The 17,052-nt window shown below is 27.9% G+C and overlaps 1 protein-coding gene across 50 annotated transcripts in view; it reads right to left on the bottom strand.

Annotated features, from left to right (window-relative positions):
* bt (projectin protein bent) overlaps positions 1 to 17,052 on the bottom strand; it is a 432,362-nt gene that overhangs the window by 21,289 nt on the left and 394,021 nt on the right. For all 50 annotated transcript variants that reach the window (XM_075363582.1, XM_075363597.1, XM_075363590.1 and 47 more), the window contains 12 exons: positions 14,516 to 14,688; positions 13,194 to 13,363; positions 11,885 to 12,002; positions 9,717 to 9,882; positions 9,313 to 9,473; positions 8,354 to 8,419; positions 7,820 to 8,117; positions 6,542 to 6,675; positions 5,560 to 5,767; positions 5,133 to 5,285; positions 2,409 to 2,635; positions 871 to 1,161 (listed from right to left, as the gene is read on the bottom strand). In XM_075363582.1, the coding sequence (XP_075219697.1) occupies positions 871 to 1,161; positions 2,409 to 2,635; positions 5,133 to 5,285; positions 5,560 to 5,767; positions 6,542 to 6,675; positions 7,820 to 8,117; positions 8,354 to 8,419; positions 9,313 to 9,473; positions 9,717 to 9,882; positions 11,885 to 12,002; positions 13,194 to 13,363; positions 14,516 to 14,688 (2,165 nt within the window). The remainder of the gene's footprint in view (positions 1 to 870; positions 1,162 to 2,408; positions 2,636 to 5,132; positions 5,286 to 5,559; positions 5,768 to 6,541; positions 6,676 to 7,819; positions 8,118 to 8,353; positions 8,420 to 9,312; positions 9,474 to 9,716; positions 9,883 to 11,884; positions 12,003 to 13,193; positions 13,364 to 14,515; positions 14,689 to 17,052) is intronic.

The following is a 17,052-nucleotide window of genomic DNA, read 5'->3' as shown; positions in this document are numbered from 1 at the left end:
TTTAGAAATATTTTCTATAAAAAATAAATATTGTGTTTTATGCAAGATAGATTTATAACTCTATGAAGGGTTACTCTTGTGGGAAACAACTGTAATAATATAGTTCAGAATTCTTATATGCATGGTTGTGATTGTGACTGTTATGGCATAATCAAAAATGTTGTAGGCAACCTGAGATGATACACTCTGAAATCGGCAGTCGTACTAAAGATAACAAACATTTCATGCTGGATTTAGTAAGAAAACTGAGGCATAAAACTGCTTTTCTGTTGCTTTTTTTATTGAGTCAGTGTTGCACATTGACATTAAATGCCGTCTACAATGCAGGAGGTGTTTAGCTCTACAAGTAGTACCTTCACACTGTGTTCACTACAGGGACTTGATAAATGTACATCATTACTCTCAGACAAAGACATTTTACTACTGCCTCTTATAACTTAAAGTGCATCCTGTGGTTTACAATCATAAGAAAATAGATGTGAAGAATAGATTAATGTACTCCTTAAGTTGAGAGCAATGCATTACATATGTAACCTCTACTTAGTAGGGAACTTCATAATACAAAGTAAAAATTCATAATATATTGCTAAAATGTTTACCTATACCTGGTTTACCCCATTTATATCTGGTATACAAATACCTGTGTTTTGCTGGATTTAAAAACTTTGTCAGACTAGACTCTTTTATTAGCTGATTAAAGTCAACATTTTAACCATAAGGCGTGATCTCAATTTATATAATTATTTTTATGTCAATTCTATTTGTAACCAATATTTTTATATTTTCTAATAAATAAGTTTACAAAAAGAAAGAATAAATAAAAAATTATTACATTACTGTAAATAGTAAAATAATTATTTGATCACTCACGCTGAACATTTAGGAAGACAACTTCCTCTCTAAATCCATAATGATTCTCTGCTCTAATAATGTATTCACCTCTATCTTCACATTTTACCCTGTTTATAACAAATGTATAATCATCTGCAGCATATCGTTTCATAAATTTTACGCTCTGTCTCAGTTCTTGGTTATTGTGGAACCATGAAAGTGTTGGAGTAGCAATAGCTATCACTCTGCAATAGAATTTTACACTCTGTCCTTCATATGCAAATGCGCTTGTTGGTTTAATAACAAATCGTGGAGCTGCCTGTCTACGATCTGAAAGTAAATAATAAGTAATATTTGATTATAATTTACTCTAAGTAAATAAAAATGATATAATTAATTTCAGAATCGTGTGTAAATTATATCTGGTATGTATGTTACTGTTAAAATGGAAATCAATTACTTCATAGAATAAAAAGTTTGCATTAAAATATATAACAATACTAAAAAAAAAATTAACTATCTTTATTCCACTAACTATGATTAAATCTGTTTATATGTTTTAATTAGTGTTCCAAAACAACTTTAGTATGAACTAATTTTAATAAAATTCATGTATTCTGTGAATACAATTATTTTGCATTGAGCATTACTCATTTAAGTTGCTCTGGCAAATAAAACACAAAGGAATCCTCTGGCAGAAATAAAAGTTCCTCTAAGATTTTAGAAATAACTATTAGAATGTCTTAAGACTGTTCAAAATTCAAGAGCTATCAGACAACTAAAAATTTCATATTTCACCTTTGTAAAATAAATCATAGGTCAGAATTCAATTGGATAAAACAAGGTTTCTTTGGGTGGTGAAGGAGTGGATTAAAATGGATAGGATTTTTAATGAAGGAAATTAAGAAATCTTTTTATGACACCACTTGAAGTATTTTAATACAACAGGTCAGTGAGATTATTTCAATGTTTTCAAGCCACATAAAAAATAAAATAAACCAAGATACTGCTGCTATAAAGGACGAACAAGGAGAATAATAACAGAAAAAAATAACATTAATTAAAAAAGGAAGAAAATTATAATCTGATTCATAATGTGCCTTGTAAAATCATTAAAAAATCAACTTGACAAGGTTTGCATTGAAGGGAATATTTACACTGCTGTTTTTCAATCTATTCCACTATTATCAGCTAGCTCTCTCCCCCCCCCCCCCCAATAATTCCAGTATTCCAGTTATCTGTACAAGTAACAAACTTCCTTCCTACTATTGTAAAAAAGAAAAAAGTAAAATTAAAATAATTATTTACACTTTAAGACAAACAGAACATCTTTTCATTGGATTTTGTAGTTCTTACTATATAGTATTAGAAAAGTTAAAGAAAATGATCAAGAAATAAGAAAAACTTAAGGACTGGTTACTTAATATATGATTGAACTGAATAAAATTACAATACAGAAGAGTTATGAAAGATAACATAATTTAAGGCTAAAAAATGAAAGGCTAAGATGATTATGATAAATAGGAAAAAGAAAATACATTAAACAATGTTTAGTATACAGAAAGTAAAATTCATACCAAATGATGTGTCGTGTATTCTATATTTCTCAAGATGCAGTTTACGAAGTGCACTGTACTCTGAAAGACGACCGATAGGTACAGGATATGAGTCCCAATCTTCATATTTAGTTCTAATTTTATCTCGCAGGTTAGTGTAGCACGATGAGCTGATTGCGGCTGAGCGATCGCTGTGATCTCCCGTTAGCCAGGAATGTAAGAGACACTCATGTGCTGTCATTCGTTTCCTAAAAGAAAAAAATATTTTATTTTACTGGTGTGTATATATATATATATATATACATTAATTTTGTAAAATCAATTCTTCTTTTATTGTTGTCCATATCTTCCTCTGTACTAGTTACATTAAAGACTAAAAGTAAAACTCAGCAATCCACCACAGTACAGAATCTAATAATATTTCTTACCTTATTATTACTTCTTCATTTGTACATCAAAGCTAAAGCTAACTAAAAATAATTTTTAGTTAATAATTATTTTTGGTTAAAGTAACTATTAATAGAAAATGAAATCATCCTTGATCACACAAAATTAATGTATTTACAAACATGAATAGAGTGATATATTACACACAGAACAACAAGGAAAAATTAGATACAGAAATAAATATCATAAACAGTATTGCAGTAAGAAATGGATATAGCACTCATTAATTGATAATATTTATAAAAAAACAATGGTTAAAATCTAGTAATACAACAACAACATTGAAACCTATAAATAATAAGCATGGCAGTGACAATATCTATATAAAATACTCTTATACTAATAATGTTATTGAAATTTTGATTAATGTTTATAATCATGAAAAATATAAACCAGAATATAAGCCGAACAACTATATAATAAGACATTTAAAATTCCATAATAGTGATTATGATTCTAATAATTTATGTGGTGTCTATAAAATAGCATGTAATGATTGTAATAAAACTTATATTGGGAAAAGTAATAGATCATTTAGGGCAAGGTTTGCAGAACATTTTAGACATTATTAGAACAATAAGTTAAAACTTTCTATAGTTGCCGATATTTAACTGCTAACAAACATTCCATTAACAATTTAGAAACGGATTTTAAAATAATTGAAATTACAAAAGAAAATGATAAAAAATTGGACATTTTAGAAAGATATTATATATACAAAAATTTAGCTTGATTAATCTGCAGACAGAGTTTGATAATGATTTTCTTATCAAAGCTGCTATAAATGGCAGCACTTTTGTAAATTAAAGTAAAATTCATAAAATATTAGTACAGTACTATATGTAGTGGCTGGCCACAGGCATGTATAGGAAATTAAAAAAATTAAAAGAAAAAAAAATTTATATCTGACGTTAAGAATGTTTAATTTTTAATATTTAATATTAATCTTGGACTGCATATTTTACACTATATATGTGATAGTTTTAATTTTTAATGTGTAATTTTAAAGTTTTTAATTTTTGATCAACTGATGATGAAGGAAAATCCTTGAGTGCTTTTGATGTACATATGAAGAAGTAATAATAAGGTTAAGAAATATTATTAGATTCTGTACTATGGTGGATTGCTGAGTTTTAGTTTTAGTCTTTAATATATATATATTTATATATATAAATATAAATATATCGATATTTTTTATAATTTGAATCACAACAAAAATATATTTAAAAATTTGAAATTTACATTCTTTAAAGTAAAATAATTATATAATTTTCTAAAATTCAAAGTAATTTACATTCACGTCTATAAATATTATTTACTGTGGTATCATAAATATTACAATAAATTGATTTCTTTTTAACTGTTAGAATATTTTTTTTGTAATTTTCAATTTCTTAAATTTTGAAAGGGAGATTGATCAAGTATTGTATAAATAGATAAGGATAAATTTGATTTCTGTTACGAGCTGTTATAACAGACTGATAATAATTAATTAGAAAAAATAATTACTGTACATAATGTTGAAAATAAATTATTTAATAATTTTAATACTAGTATTTTAGAATTTGGAATAATAAATAAAGTATTACTTCTCTCTTCCAATTCTGAACCCAGAAAATCAATTTATTGATTAAAGAATTTTTTAATTTCATAAAAAAGTTCCGCAAAATGAATTCATAGCAGACTGATTCATCCAGTGTATATTACTTCATTAAAAGATACCAGTTACTTTAAAATATATATGGTCCATTCCTTAACTTTCTTCAAAATTTTGAATTTATCTTACTAGTTATACAGAATGAGTCTGCAGATAAAAAAATTATTCGAATTACAGATGAAAATTTCAATGTCTTCAATAGTGAAATGAACAGAATTAGATTTTAAAAAGTCACCCACCAGGTTTGTCTAGTGGTGAACGCATCTTCCCAAATCAGCTGATTTGGAAGTTGAGAGTTCCAGTGTTCAAGTCCTAGTAAAGTCAGTTATTTTTACACGGATTTGAATACTAGATCATGGATACCAGTGTTCTTTGGTGGTTGGGTTTCAATTGACCACACATCTCAGGAATGGTCGAACTGAGATTGTACAAGACTACACTTCATTTACACTCAGACATATCATCCTCATTCATCCTCTGAGCTATTATCTAAATGGTAAATATCAGAGGCTAAATAGGAAAAAGAAAGATTTTAGAAAGTTAATTCATCTATATGATTTGACTTTACACTATAGATGTAAGTCTATATACGTGTGCGTGCAAATGTGAGTGAATAAGAAAGAAGATATAAAAATACTTACTCCTTGTTTTTAATCAATAGTCTTTTAATAAAGTCTTTTCCTTCATTAGAAACATTTGCAAATGCTTCTTCATCAAAGTCCCAGTCGCAGGCTTTAACATTCTTCAATGTCTCTACATCATTATCTCCAGCAAACGGAGACAAACCACTCAACCTGGAATCAGAATAAATGACATATTACATAATATTTTGACAGTTAAGTAAACTAAAGAATCATCATAAGAATTACTACTACGAGTACATAAGTCTATTAATTTTTGTTTTAGGTATATCTTTGTCCATGGTAGATGAAAATTATATAAACCTATTAATTGTTAATGAAAAAATGAACCAAAATTATTGAATATAAAATTTTCATAACTGAAAACTAAAAATAAAGAGTTGGGCTAGTCACAAATGATAGATAAAATATAATACATGCAACTTACAAAACATATGCGAGTACACCGACAGCCCACATATCAGTGTAGAAACCAACTGGTTCACGTTCAACGATTTCAGGAGCAGCAAACTCAGCGGTTCCAGTTGATATCTTTACAACTTCATTCGGATCAAGTTTTGTTGCTAAACCAAAATCAATGAGTTTCACATTCGTACTGTTCTTAGTTTGACACATAATATTTTCTGGTTTGATATCTGTAATTAAAAAAAAAAAAATAATATTAAAATTTTAATACAGTTTTTATATTTTAAAGATTATTTAATTATTACTTTATTTTTATGTATCTTGAGTACTCTATTCCAATAAGAAAATGTAGTACTTCTGGTCAGGTTAAAGCAAATCAGAGACTTCTTTTCTCATTTTTAAAACACAAAAGGATGTGGTACTATATCTTCTCACTATGGAGTCCAGTACAACTTCTGGAATCTGTTTCTCTGAGGAATCAGTGTTTGATTAGGACCTTTTATTTTTCAATAAAATCCTTTGATTGTCATACTTTTCTCAGTGTGATCTACCTAATATTTGTTTGCAAGAGCTGTATGGTGGATCACAGACTGATTATACATGAATGCAGCAGCCTTTTCCTTACCAAGGGATTTTCATTCTGTGTAATTTGCAATATGTAGAATGGAATATACAAAGGTTTATTTTTTATCATTCTGTTTGCATTTTTTTCCATCATAGGCCATTCAAGCTTTCTGCAGATTTTTTCTTCAATGGATGGACATAAGGGGAGAGGTGGAAACCATATAAAAATGTTATTACCAACATAATTGTTACAAATAATTGGTATACCATTGATAGGCAAAATATTTTCCTCAACCTTTTGATTTTTTTCTATCTAGAGTTATTATTTTAATCTAATTTTATATTCAACACAGAATTCAAGTTAATCATAGCTAACCATAAATACTGAGGTAAACAATTTTTAATACAATAAAAATAAATTATAAAATAATATAACTGACCAAGATGGATGATGTTCTTTTCATGCATGTGTCTGATGGCTTCACAGATCTGTCTCATGTAATTGATTACTTCAGATTCTGACATAGTGTAACCCTCTGCTGTAATTCTTTCAAATAATTCACCACCAGATAAGCTATAACATTAACAAAACAGAAAAAATTCAGACAATTTTATCATAAACTAATAAAAAACTTAAAAGTTCATTAAATGTACAGTACTAACAGCTAGATATTACAGTTGCTTAATAATAAATCTCTTCTTCAGTAGTATAAAAGTTATTAAAATAATTATGTCTGAAATTTAAAACGTAATTAAATTAAGGAATGGAAAACACAGTTAGGGATACAGGTTATGTGTTTTATACTGTTATCTGATAAACAAAATGTTACTGTTGTGAAAATTAATAATTAGAATCACATAATAATATTTATATTTATTTAGTACTGTTTCATTGCCCTGCATCTAATTGGCAGAATATAATTATTTATAAAATTAATTTTTTCAACTTACGTTTTTGTTTTCTCTTCCGTGTTAAGTATTTCCACAGAAATCTCTGCTTAATTAGGTCTTTTTTTTACAATTTAATTAAAAACATAATTTAAAATATTAAAACTCAGCGAATGGTTATTTCAGTGATTGAGATGGTAAACATACCTCTCTATAATTTTAATATTTAAAGAAATGTTCCGATAAATCAGAGTTAATGAAAGTATTAAATGAGGAGAAAATAACAAAAGCAGTAAGTGGGAAAAAATTAATTTTGTAAATATTACATATGCAAACTCTAATATGAATTTTTAAATAACTGACTACTATAATAATTTAAGAAAACTGTTGAGCACTTAAATTTCTTTAGATTCTAAAAAAAAAATTATAAATGAAGTTACAACAAAAATGTTAATGAAATTAAGTCTATGACAAAAAGTTATAAAGTATGTAAAACAAGTTAAATTATTAAATTTTACTTATAGAGATTTTCGAGACTAAATTATCACATAAAATATCAAAAATTAAAATAAATAGACACCTTCTGTCCTGCATGGCATGAAAAAATATTGTAGTGTTGAAAATGTTGTCAAGGTAGAAATGCAAGCCCCACATTAGAGGTAGTGTAGTTAGTATAGAAATATTAAAAAATGTTCAACACAGTCATGAAGGTACAATATTTACAAATTTTCACTTTTTATCACATTTAATATTACATTTCTGATTCTGTTAGAATCACAACTTATTTTTAAACTAAATAATTTGATAAATTTATAAATATTAATACTTACAATTCAAAGATCAAAACCATTTCATCATCATCTTCAAATGCATCGTGAAGATTAATAAGTTTAGGGTGATGTAACTGATTCATTATGTCAATTTCTTTTCTAATCAATTCTTTTTCCATTGCGTGTGAAACTGGAATGAATTTTGCTGCAAAGATATTTCCAGTTTTACGTTCTCTGCAACGATGTACTACACCAAATGCTCCAGTGCCAATTTCTTCTAATATGTCATAGTAGTCATATACTGATTCTGTTTTAATATCAACTGGCTGTGGTACATATTTGGAGTAAATGTCAAACACTGAAATAAAAAAAAATGTATTTTCAAAAAAAAACATATATATAAATAATATATGTACTTCAATAATAATTTTACAGGGGAAATATTATAGTTTAATAATTCACTCAACTTATTAATTAAGATACTAAATAACATCTTTAATATTAAAATATTAAAAACGACAAAAAAAAAAAAACAGTTACATTTGTATGGCATTTGTAATGAAATACTTGCACATATGCAGATAATGAACTTACCATATTGATCATAGTCTTTAACTTTGTCTTCAGCACGTCCACGAATCTTCTTCCCATGCTCATCAACTGTAAAGAATAAAAATAAAAAGTTATAAAATAATCACACACTTTCATTAAAAAACTAAACTCTTTAATTAAAAATTTTGTGAGAAAACTGAAAAAAAAATTTTTATAGAAAAGTTTCAACTATCAGCAATTTTTAAGAAAATATTAGGTAAAATTCTGCCATTAAATCTATTAAAACAAGATAGTCTGTTATTTGTCTTATAAAAAGAGCCAGTTGAAAAAGTATATGTTTTCTCTTACTCTGACTGATTTTATCTTTGCATTGTTTAACAGCTCTTAAAATAATTGCTGCATTGTTAGGATGAGAGGAGATTTTGTGCAGCAGCAAAAATACATACGAATAACTATTTAACTATGTTTTTAGAGAGTTTATAAAAAAAACTTCTAATTCTTACAATCCCTGTTACAATTATGTCTTATTTTCTTTGTTCCAAACATTTTTAATCTGTAGCTGAAAAATATGAAGAAAATTTCTTCTTTGAGTAGAATGGTAGAAGTAAAATTTTAGCTATTAATTACACTTCAGAATAAATTTAAAAATTACATGCTGCATCAGTTTGATGTAAACAACTGTATTAGGTATAACTGCTTTTTAATTTCTAAGGGTGTTTTTGCATTTTTGCTATTTTTAAGGCACTCAGAATTTGACAATAATCTAACGCGTATAAAACTAAAATGAAAAGGCTTTATCAACTTGGTTGGATAAGTATGCAGCCAATATTATTAACTATAAGAGAGAAAAGTATCTTTGGTACAGTATGACAATTATGCTAATAATATTTTCTGCCATCATTATTTTTAGAAAATATATGTACATGATATGGAAATAACTATAATATGTGAACGTTATTTTTATCAATTTTTAAAAATAACTAATTTAAACTAAAATTTACCTTCATACTGCTTCTTTTTAACAGGTTTTTTGCCGGTATCTTTAGTTGTAATCAATTCTGTTGTTTCACTCGGTAAACTTCTACCATATACGTTTTCTGCATAAACTCTGAATTCATACTGATGACCTGGACTTAATCCTGTTACTGCCATTGTTGTAAATCTGTAACATTATAATCAAATTAAATGTGATAAAATATTTCAGTAATGAAAAAAAAAGAAATTCAATTTGAAAATAAATAAGAATAAAACAAATTCATGAATAATGAAAGAAATCTTAACTAGATAAACACGGGAACGTAGTAAAATTTAAAATGTTTGCTATTTGTGAAGCAGATTAATATCCTTTTATGAATATATTTTACTTTAAAAATTATGATTTGAAGAATACATATTTAACACTTACCTTGTATTTCCTACTCGAATCCAGCTGCTCATAGGATGTTCACGTTTTTCAACAAGGTAATTCGTGATGCTGCTACCACCATCCCAAATAGGTGGTTTCCATGTCAGTGCCAAAGAATCTTGTCCAATCTTATCGACTTCAGGGAATCTTGGTGGATCAGGATGATCTATAAAAATCCAATAAAACATTTTAAAAGCCATTGTATTAACAAAAATGAAAAATATAAATTTTTCTTATTTCAGTACCTGCAAATAATAAAATAAAGACATGATCTAGGCATGAGAATATTGAAACAGGGTCACAGAGTTTTACACAGCTACAAAGTAACAAGAAAAACTAAAAATACATTTTGACAAATTATATAAGGATTGCTAGAACATAAATGAGGGCTTTTTGCCTTCCTTGCTGTAGCATATCTGTAATCCCATCTTCTTTGAGACATGTTCAGATATTTCTAAACCTGCAACTTACATGGACCCAAAACTTCTCCCAATCCATCAGCAAGTGACTGTAGTGATGCTCAAATAAGTTGTACTAAGAATATGAATCATTAAAAATTATCTCTTGAACAAGAGAGTCAAGCCTTTAGAGATTCTATTTAACTTCAAGTACAGCTTGGGAATAAAAGCTTGAATGTATAACTGTTGGATGAAGTCATTTCATGAAGGAAGAGTATGTGGAAAATAAATCTCATACTTGGTGACAAAGAATCTCTGCTACATCTGTAATATCACATCATTCTGATAACTATACCACAACCATCATAGAAGTAAGGAAGGAATTAGTGTTGAGAGTGTACAGTAAATATTGAAATGAAATTACAGTATAAAAAAGTGTAAAAATATGAGTCCCTGCTTCTTTATATCAAAGCATAGAGAATGTTATCTTAAGTGACCGTGACTCGACTTCTTCAAGTTTTGAAAGAAAAGGAAAGACAGATTACTCAATTTTTTAGTCTTGAGATGAGATATCGGTCCAGCTTTATACTCCTGAATTAATAAGTGCGCAGAGGAAGCTTGGTGATGTTTCTTGAACAAAGACAAAACCAGTTTCATCAGGAGCAAGAATATGGCTATTAAGTTTTGGAATTCAGAGTTTTGTTTACTAGAGTTTCCTTAATACTAAAAAAAAAATAAAAACAATAATAAACCAAAGAACAATATTAATTAACTCTGTTAAATAAAAAATTAAAGTTAGCGATACACTCAAGAAGTAGATTGAAACAAGGTTCAATTTTGTTTCTCTAAGACAATGCTTATCCTTGCACTGCTGTTGTAACAGTGGCAACATTTCATCAACTCAAATGATATGTTTTGCGATATTAATCATATGGCTATGACTTTGCTTATTCCAGTTATAATAATGTTATTTAGGGTACATGAGTGAAGTAAATGAAAGATTTTGTTGAAACTGAAATTAAAAAAACTTCAGATCAGTGGAACAAGTGTATTGGGATTGAGTGGGATTACACTGAATAATACATGACACATTTTGATTATAATGTAAATAAATTTATAGAAACAAGTTGTTGTTTATATCTGAAGCTGCCTCGTACATAATACAAATAATTATTTTTGTAAATTTTTTTTAATAATATTAGAAGGGTGTCATGTATCATAAGCTGTCAAAGAATAATCTCTTAATTTGTTTTACTGACTTAGTTCATTCTCATATCTTGATAAAATTATTATTCCAAATCAGCTAACACGAAATTATACGACTGAATGGTAGATATTGTCATACAGTGTGATACATACACATTATAAGCTTTATGTGTGAGAGACAAGGTTGTCAGTTATATAAGATTAATGAAAAAAACATTAGATTAAAATGATAGGAGATGGAAGCCTGATTTTACCTCACACAAGTTAGTCAACATTGATAGGAAATGAAGTCGCTGAACATGCTTCTATCAGGCATATTTTGCATTCAATCAAACTCCTCTATGAAAATCAACTTCTCTGGCACTTATTGTTGCAAGAGCTGTTAAAACAGAACCAGTGGAGTGACTGGCCTAATTCTCATGACACTTATTCAGAAAAAAAATTATCAAAGATAAAGAGCACACAGTAACTGCAAGCCATTAGAGATTAGAGTAGTTTACAGCTTTATCAGAGGCCATAATTTAGTTGACTTACAGCAATTAACAAAAGAAAAGTAATACTTACCACTTATCTGTATGTTAATAATTGCCGAGTCGACACCTTGGTCATTTTCTGCAACTACACGGTATTGACCATCATCAAGTTTACTGCCATCTCGTATGGTTAATACTGCATGACGTTCCTAAATAATAATAAATAATACAAAAAATTGATCAGAAATTCATAGTAAAAAAACAAATAAAATAAGTGTTGAAGAAATAAATTCAGCAATTAACTGATTTACACAATTAATGTTTGAACTACACCATTACTATTAAACTTTATACAAGTTCAGCACTAGTTCGGTTATGGCATTCTGATATAATCACAATGCGTCATTATATTTCATGCTTAGTATATAACACAACAGCAGTTATTATTTTAATATGTTGTAGTAAACAACATATTAAAATGATTTTTTAACATTATACATATACGTATTAAAAATGGCAATATTCATGGTAATGTAATAGCGCAGCATATATGGTGCTCTGCATTTGAAATATATCATCAAACGCAATGTATATTTATATAAAGAATGAGTTAAACTTCCTATGGCATCAGACCTAACTTTTCCTTTTTCTCAGTTCAAACTTTATCAAGTGTTTATTTTTCAATTATTCTGACATATATTGCTTCATTCCTTAGTTACATGTATCCAATTAATTTTATCTACTCATTGCCCTACATTACGGGTCGAAATTGAATTAATTTACCAGATTTATTCAATGGTTTTTTATTATTAGTAAGTTCACTGAATATTTTACTCGATGAATGAAAATAACTAATGATAGACAAAAAGACATTTAATATAACATAAATCAGGGACTTAGGTGATTTTTTACATTTAGGATCAAATAAATTATAACTATTTTAACATAAAATTTTCTCCTGATAATGCTGCCTAGATATGGCTGCAAAATATTTTTTTAGCCATACTTTCTGGCTCTTTGATTAGCACTAATATATTTATTGCTAAACATAATTTATAGCATGTTTATTGCTTTGATGGAGAGATTGATCATTCTTTAAATCTCTAAATCTTACAGATCTAAAAAAAAAACTTGTTTTACTCAGAGCCAATAGTACTACACTTAACCAAACATGACAAAAAAATTAATCTATTTCATATAATTCTGTATGGATCAATGAATGATACTAAGCAGCTGAATAATCATTTTAAATACCGACAATTTTCACAACTCAATAAAAATGTCTATATGTTAAATGTTTATTTTTTACTGATATCATTTACCTGAAGGAAATTTAACAAACAAGGAAATAAGTATACTTTAATTAAAAGATAATCATATATTTTGGTAAAAACACTTACCGTAACTTCAACATGGAAGTGACCACCAGATTCAATCTTTTCATTATCTCTGTACCACGTGATTCTTGGTTTAGGGAATCCAGTAAATGGAATCTTAATGACAACATTTTCACCTTTGTCAAAGAATGCAGTATCACGGAATCTTGGTGGTACATTTAGTTTAGGAGCAGCTAAAATTAAGTAAAAATTAATATGTTAAAAAAAATCATAATAAGATTATTTTTCTTGATACATCACATATTTTTATTATTATAAAGGACATTAACTATAATTGTAATTAGGAAGTAATAAATGTCAACAGCATGCAAGAAAAACTGCATCCAGTACAGTTTAAATTCAGTGATCTATAGGAACTGGTTAGAAAATAATTGCTGGTTGTAAAAAATACTACAGGACTCAGGGCCATCATTTTAATATTATAATTAAGTGTTCACATGTCATTTCTGATGTTATTGTAGTTAAAATTAAAAATTTGAAATGAAAATAACACATTAAGCGTAAAAGACATTAGTTCAGGATTAAATTGTGTAAATTACAATGATAAATATTTTTTCAACTTACCAAAATTCTATACAATAAAATGAAATAAGAAACAAATCAACTATTGTATATATTTATATAATACTGTTGTACTACTGTATGTAGTTTTAATACAAAAGCTGATTTCATTTCCTTAATGTTAATATTAACCACTATAAAAAATCACTGGAGAGATATACGAAGCCAAAAGTGATGGGTGAGACATTATCCTTCTCCCTTCATATACATGCATTAATGACAAATGATTATACATTATACTAATAAAAATGTAAATTATAGAATTAAAATACACCCTCTAAGTTCTAACTTACAATTATTAATTAGCCAACTTCACAGAAACAGGTTATTATTTTACATTATACAAGTTATATAACTGATCATAATTCTAGAGTTAAACAAACTAACATCAGTTCAAGCTGTCTTTTTGCATCTGAAAATTAAATAGAAGGAAATGCAAAATGAGGTTGTCAGGATCCGAAGATTAAAAGCTGATTACATAGGCTGTAGATAAGTAACATAAATATGCAAAGGAAACTGAATATGTGCTTTTTTGAATGACAAAGGAAAAGAATACTTAGAACAATGATATTAACAGATAAAAATAATAAATTAAGGATGAATCCTTACAATCGTTAAGGAGTATTAACTGAGTGGTAGTAGAGGTTGGGTAGACAAAAAGAAGAAGATGAAAGGATATGTGTAGTACAATAGGTTTGATATCATGCTACTGTAAAATATGAAGATACAATAAAGGAATTTATAAACAAAAAGTGTATACTTACTCATTATAATAAGTTCAGCTTTAGTTGATTTAACGCCACCTTTGTTAACAGCTCTACATATGTACTCATCAGCATCAGCTCCATAAACATTATTAATAATTAATGTATACATGTCACCTTCAGCAAACATGAAATGTCGAGCACCAGGTGTAATTTCTCGAGCACCCTTGTACCTTAAAAAAAGTATAATCATTCCCAATGTGAACTTAACCAATATATACCTAAAGTTGCGATAAAGCAGCATAATTTGTTTCACGTTATTATTACATGAAATAATATTTATTTACTCTTTTTAAGTAGCCTGTTTTAATAATAATCTTGCATATTATTATATAATAACAAAAACGTATTTTGTTGGTAATAAGTATTCTATATTACTGTTCACTAAATTTAAACACTTTTTCTTCTTCTGATATGACCTATAAATAATTTATATAAGAATAGACTTCATTTTTCTATGTAAACTCATCTTATCAGTTATTTATTACGTCTATATCTAGACAGTAAAAATATAATGTTGTGTTTTTGCAACTTCAGCAGCAATGAATATTCAAAATGACTAACTGTAATTGACATTCATCACATAAACACAATGCAGCCTTACACTGATCTTCTGAATAAACTTTGGCAAATACAGTGTTTTTGTTCACCACCTTTCAGTAGATGAACAGATGATACTGTACTTTGGTTACCATTCTTGTAAAATGATTATGAAAGGAAAACCTGTGCATTTTGGCTACAAGGTGTGGTGTTTATGTTCTTCACAAGGATACCTTTTCAACTTTCCTCTTTATCAAGGAAAAGAAGCAGAAATAGATTCTATCCTTGGATTAGGCGCTTCAGTTGTTCAAAATTTATTGCGCACAATAGACAATCCTGGAAAAGCAGAGCATATATTTTGATAGATTTTTTAGTTTGTATAAAGTTTACTGAAGAGGGAAGCCTTTTTCGCAAGAGGAACAGTTAATGAAAATAGAATTCAAAACTGTTCTTTGGAAAATTCTTGTTCTTTGTGTAAGGAACCTTGTGGGACATATGATACCATATGATACCTTGTCAACTTGATACCACCAATTCAATTTTTATTACAAAATGGAATGACAACTTTCCTGTTACTCTAATTACAAATTCTCAATTCACTGAACCTCTGAATAATGTCAAAAGGTATTCTAAGGTGAAAAAAAATGAAACTCAATTCCAGATCTCAACAAGCAATATAGTCGCTATACGGGTGGGAATGATTCACTGGACAATGGTGTCAGCAACTATTGAATAACAATTAAAGGAAAAAAATGGTAGTCACCTTTGTTTTCAAACTTTCTTGATGTAGCTTTAGTAAATTCGTGGAAGGCTTTATCAATACGTTCACAAAGAACAAGTTGAGCAACTCAAATCTCAACAATTTGTAGTTATTGCATTATTATCATCAAAGGCAAATAACACAGAAGAAATTGCTATTCCATAAATGCAGAGAATTGGATGACAAACAGTGTGTTCAACTGCAACAACTCAGTGATACTCAGTTAACAAGCATCTTCCTGGAGAATGTAAATAACAGAAGAATCTGCTACTGACAACGTAAAAGAAAAACAGTATTTTCATGAAATAAGTGTAAAGCTGCACTTCACCCAAAATGTTTTATTGATTAATATAAAAAATAAATTAGATATGTATTAATTGTTTACTGAAATAAAACGTAAACATTCCATTTATATTGTATCTTAATTTCTGTTCTGTTTAGTTTTTATTTAGATTCACGAAAATATAAAAAAATAGTAGGCCAAATCAGTTTGGCCTACTTTCTTGTTGTTTACCCTTTCTTGTTGAAGTTGCATTTTTGCAACATTTGATAAATCAATAAATAAACATATCTGAGGGTCAAAAATCATTTATATGATTCAGAAGCATCTATAAACCTAAGAAATCATTTTACAAGCAGTGCATCAGAGCACAGCAAAATATGAGTTAAACTCATATTTGAGAAATGATAATATTCTGATTGCTCTTCTCTGAGCCTTAAATATATTATTCACATGAAGAGAATGACCCCCTCCAATTTACTGCATATGATAAATGACTGTGAATAATAAAATGTAAGCATTTGTTTTTTTAGATAATTTAAATCTATCACACCTTATAAAGTAAATGAGTCAATGCTGCTATTCATCCAGTTAGTATATGATCTGTGTGTGATATCCAGTTTAATGAAGGGCTCTCCATTAATTCTAAACGTATAACTTTGGAAGTGCTTTTATTAATCGTTTTTAAGTTCCTTAGTCTTAAAAACATAATGCTTGTTTTTTTTATATTTAAAATCAATTTTTATTTGTAAACCAACCATTCATTTTGTTTACCGTATGAAAATTTAATTTAATCAAAATTTCCTGATAATACTCTGAAATTATTAGCGTAAAAAATCTGTAAAAATTATGTAAAGTAATTGCTACGAACTGATCCTGGGTACACTGCATTAATTTTCAAAAATTCACATAATTTATTACGATATTTTGTAGCTTGAAATCTATTATCAAAGTATG

This window comes from Lycorma delicatula, chromosome 4, assembly GCF_047948215.1.
Source record: "Lycorma delicatula isolate Av1 chromosome 4, ASM4794821v1, whole genome shotgun sequence".
NCBI classification, from domain to species: domain Eukaryota; kingdom Metazoa; phylum Arthropoda; class Insecta; order Hemiptera; family Fulgoridae; genus Lycorma; species Lycorma delicatula.
This window is presented reverse-complemented; position numbering and strand designations above follow the sequence as displayed.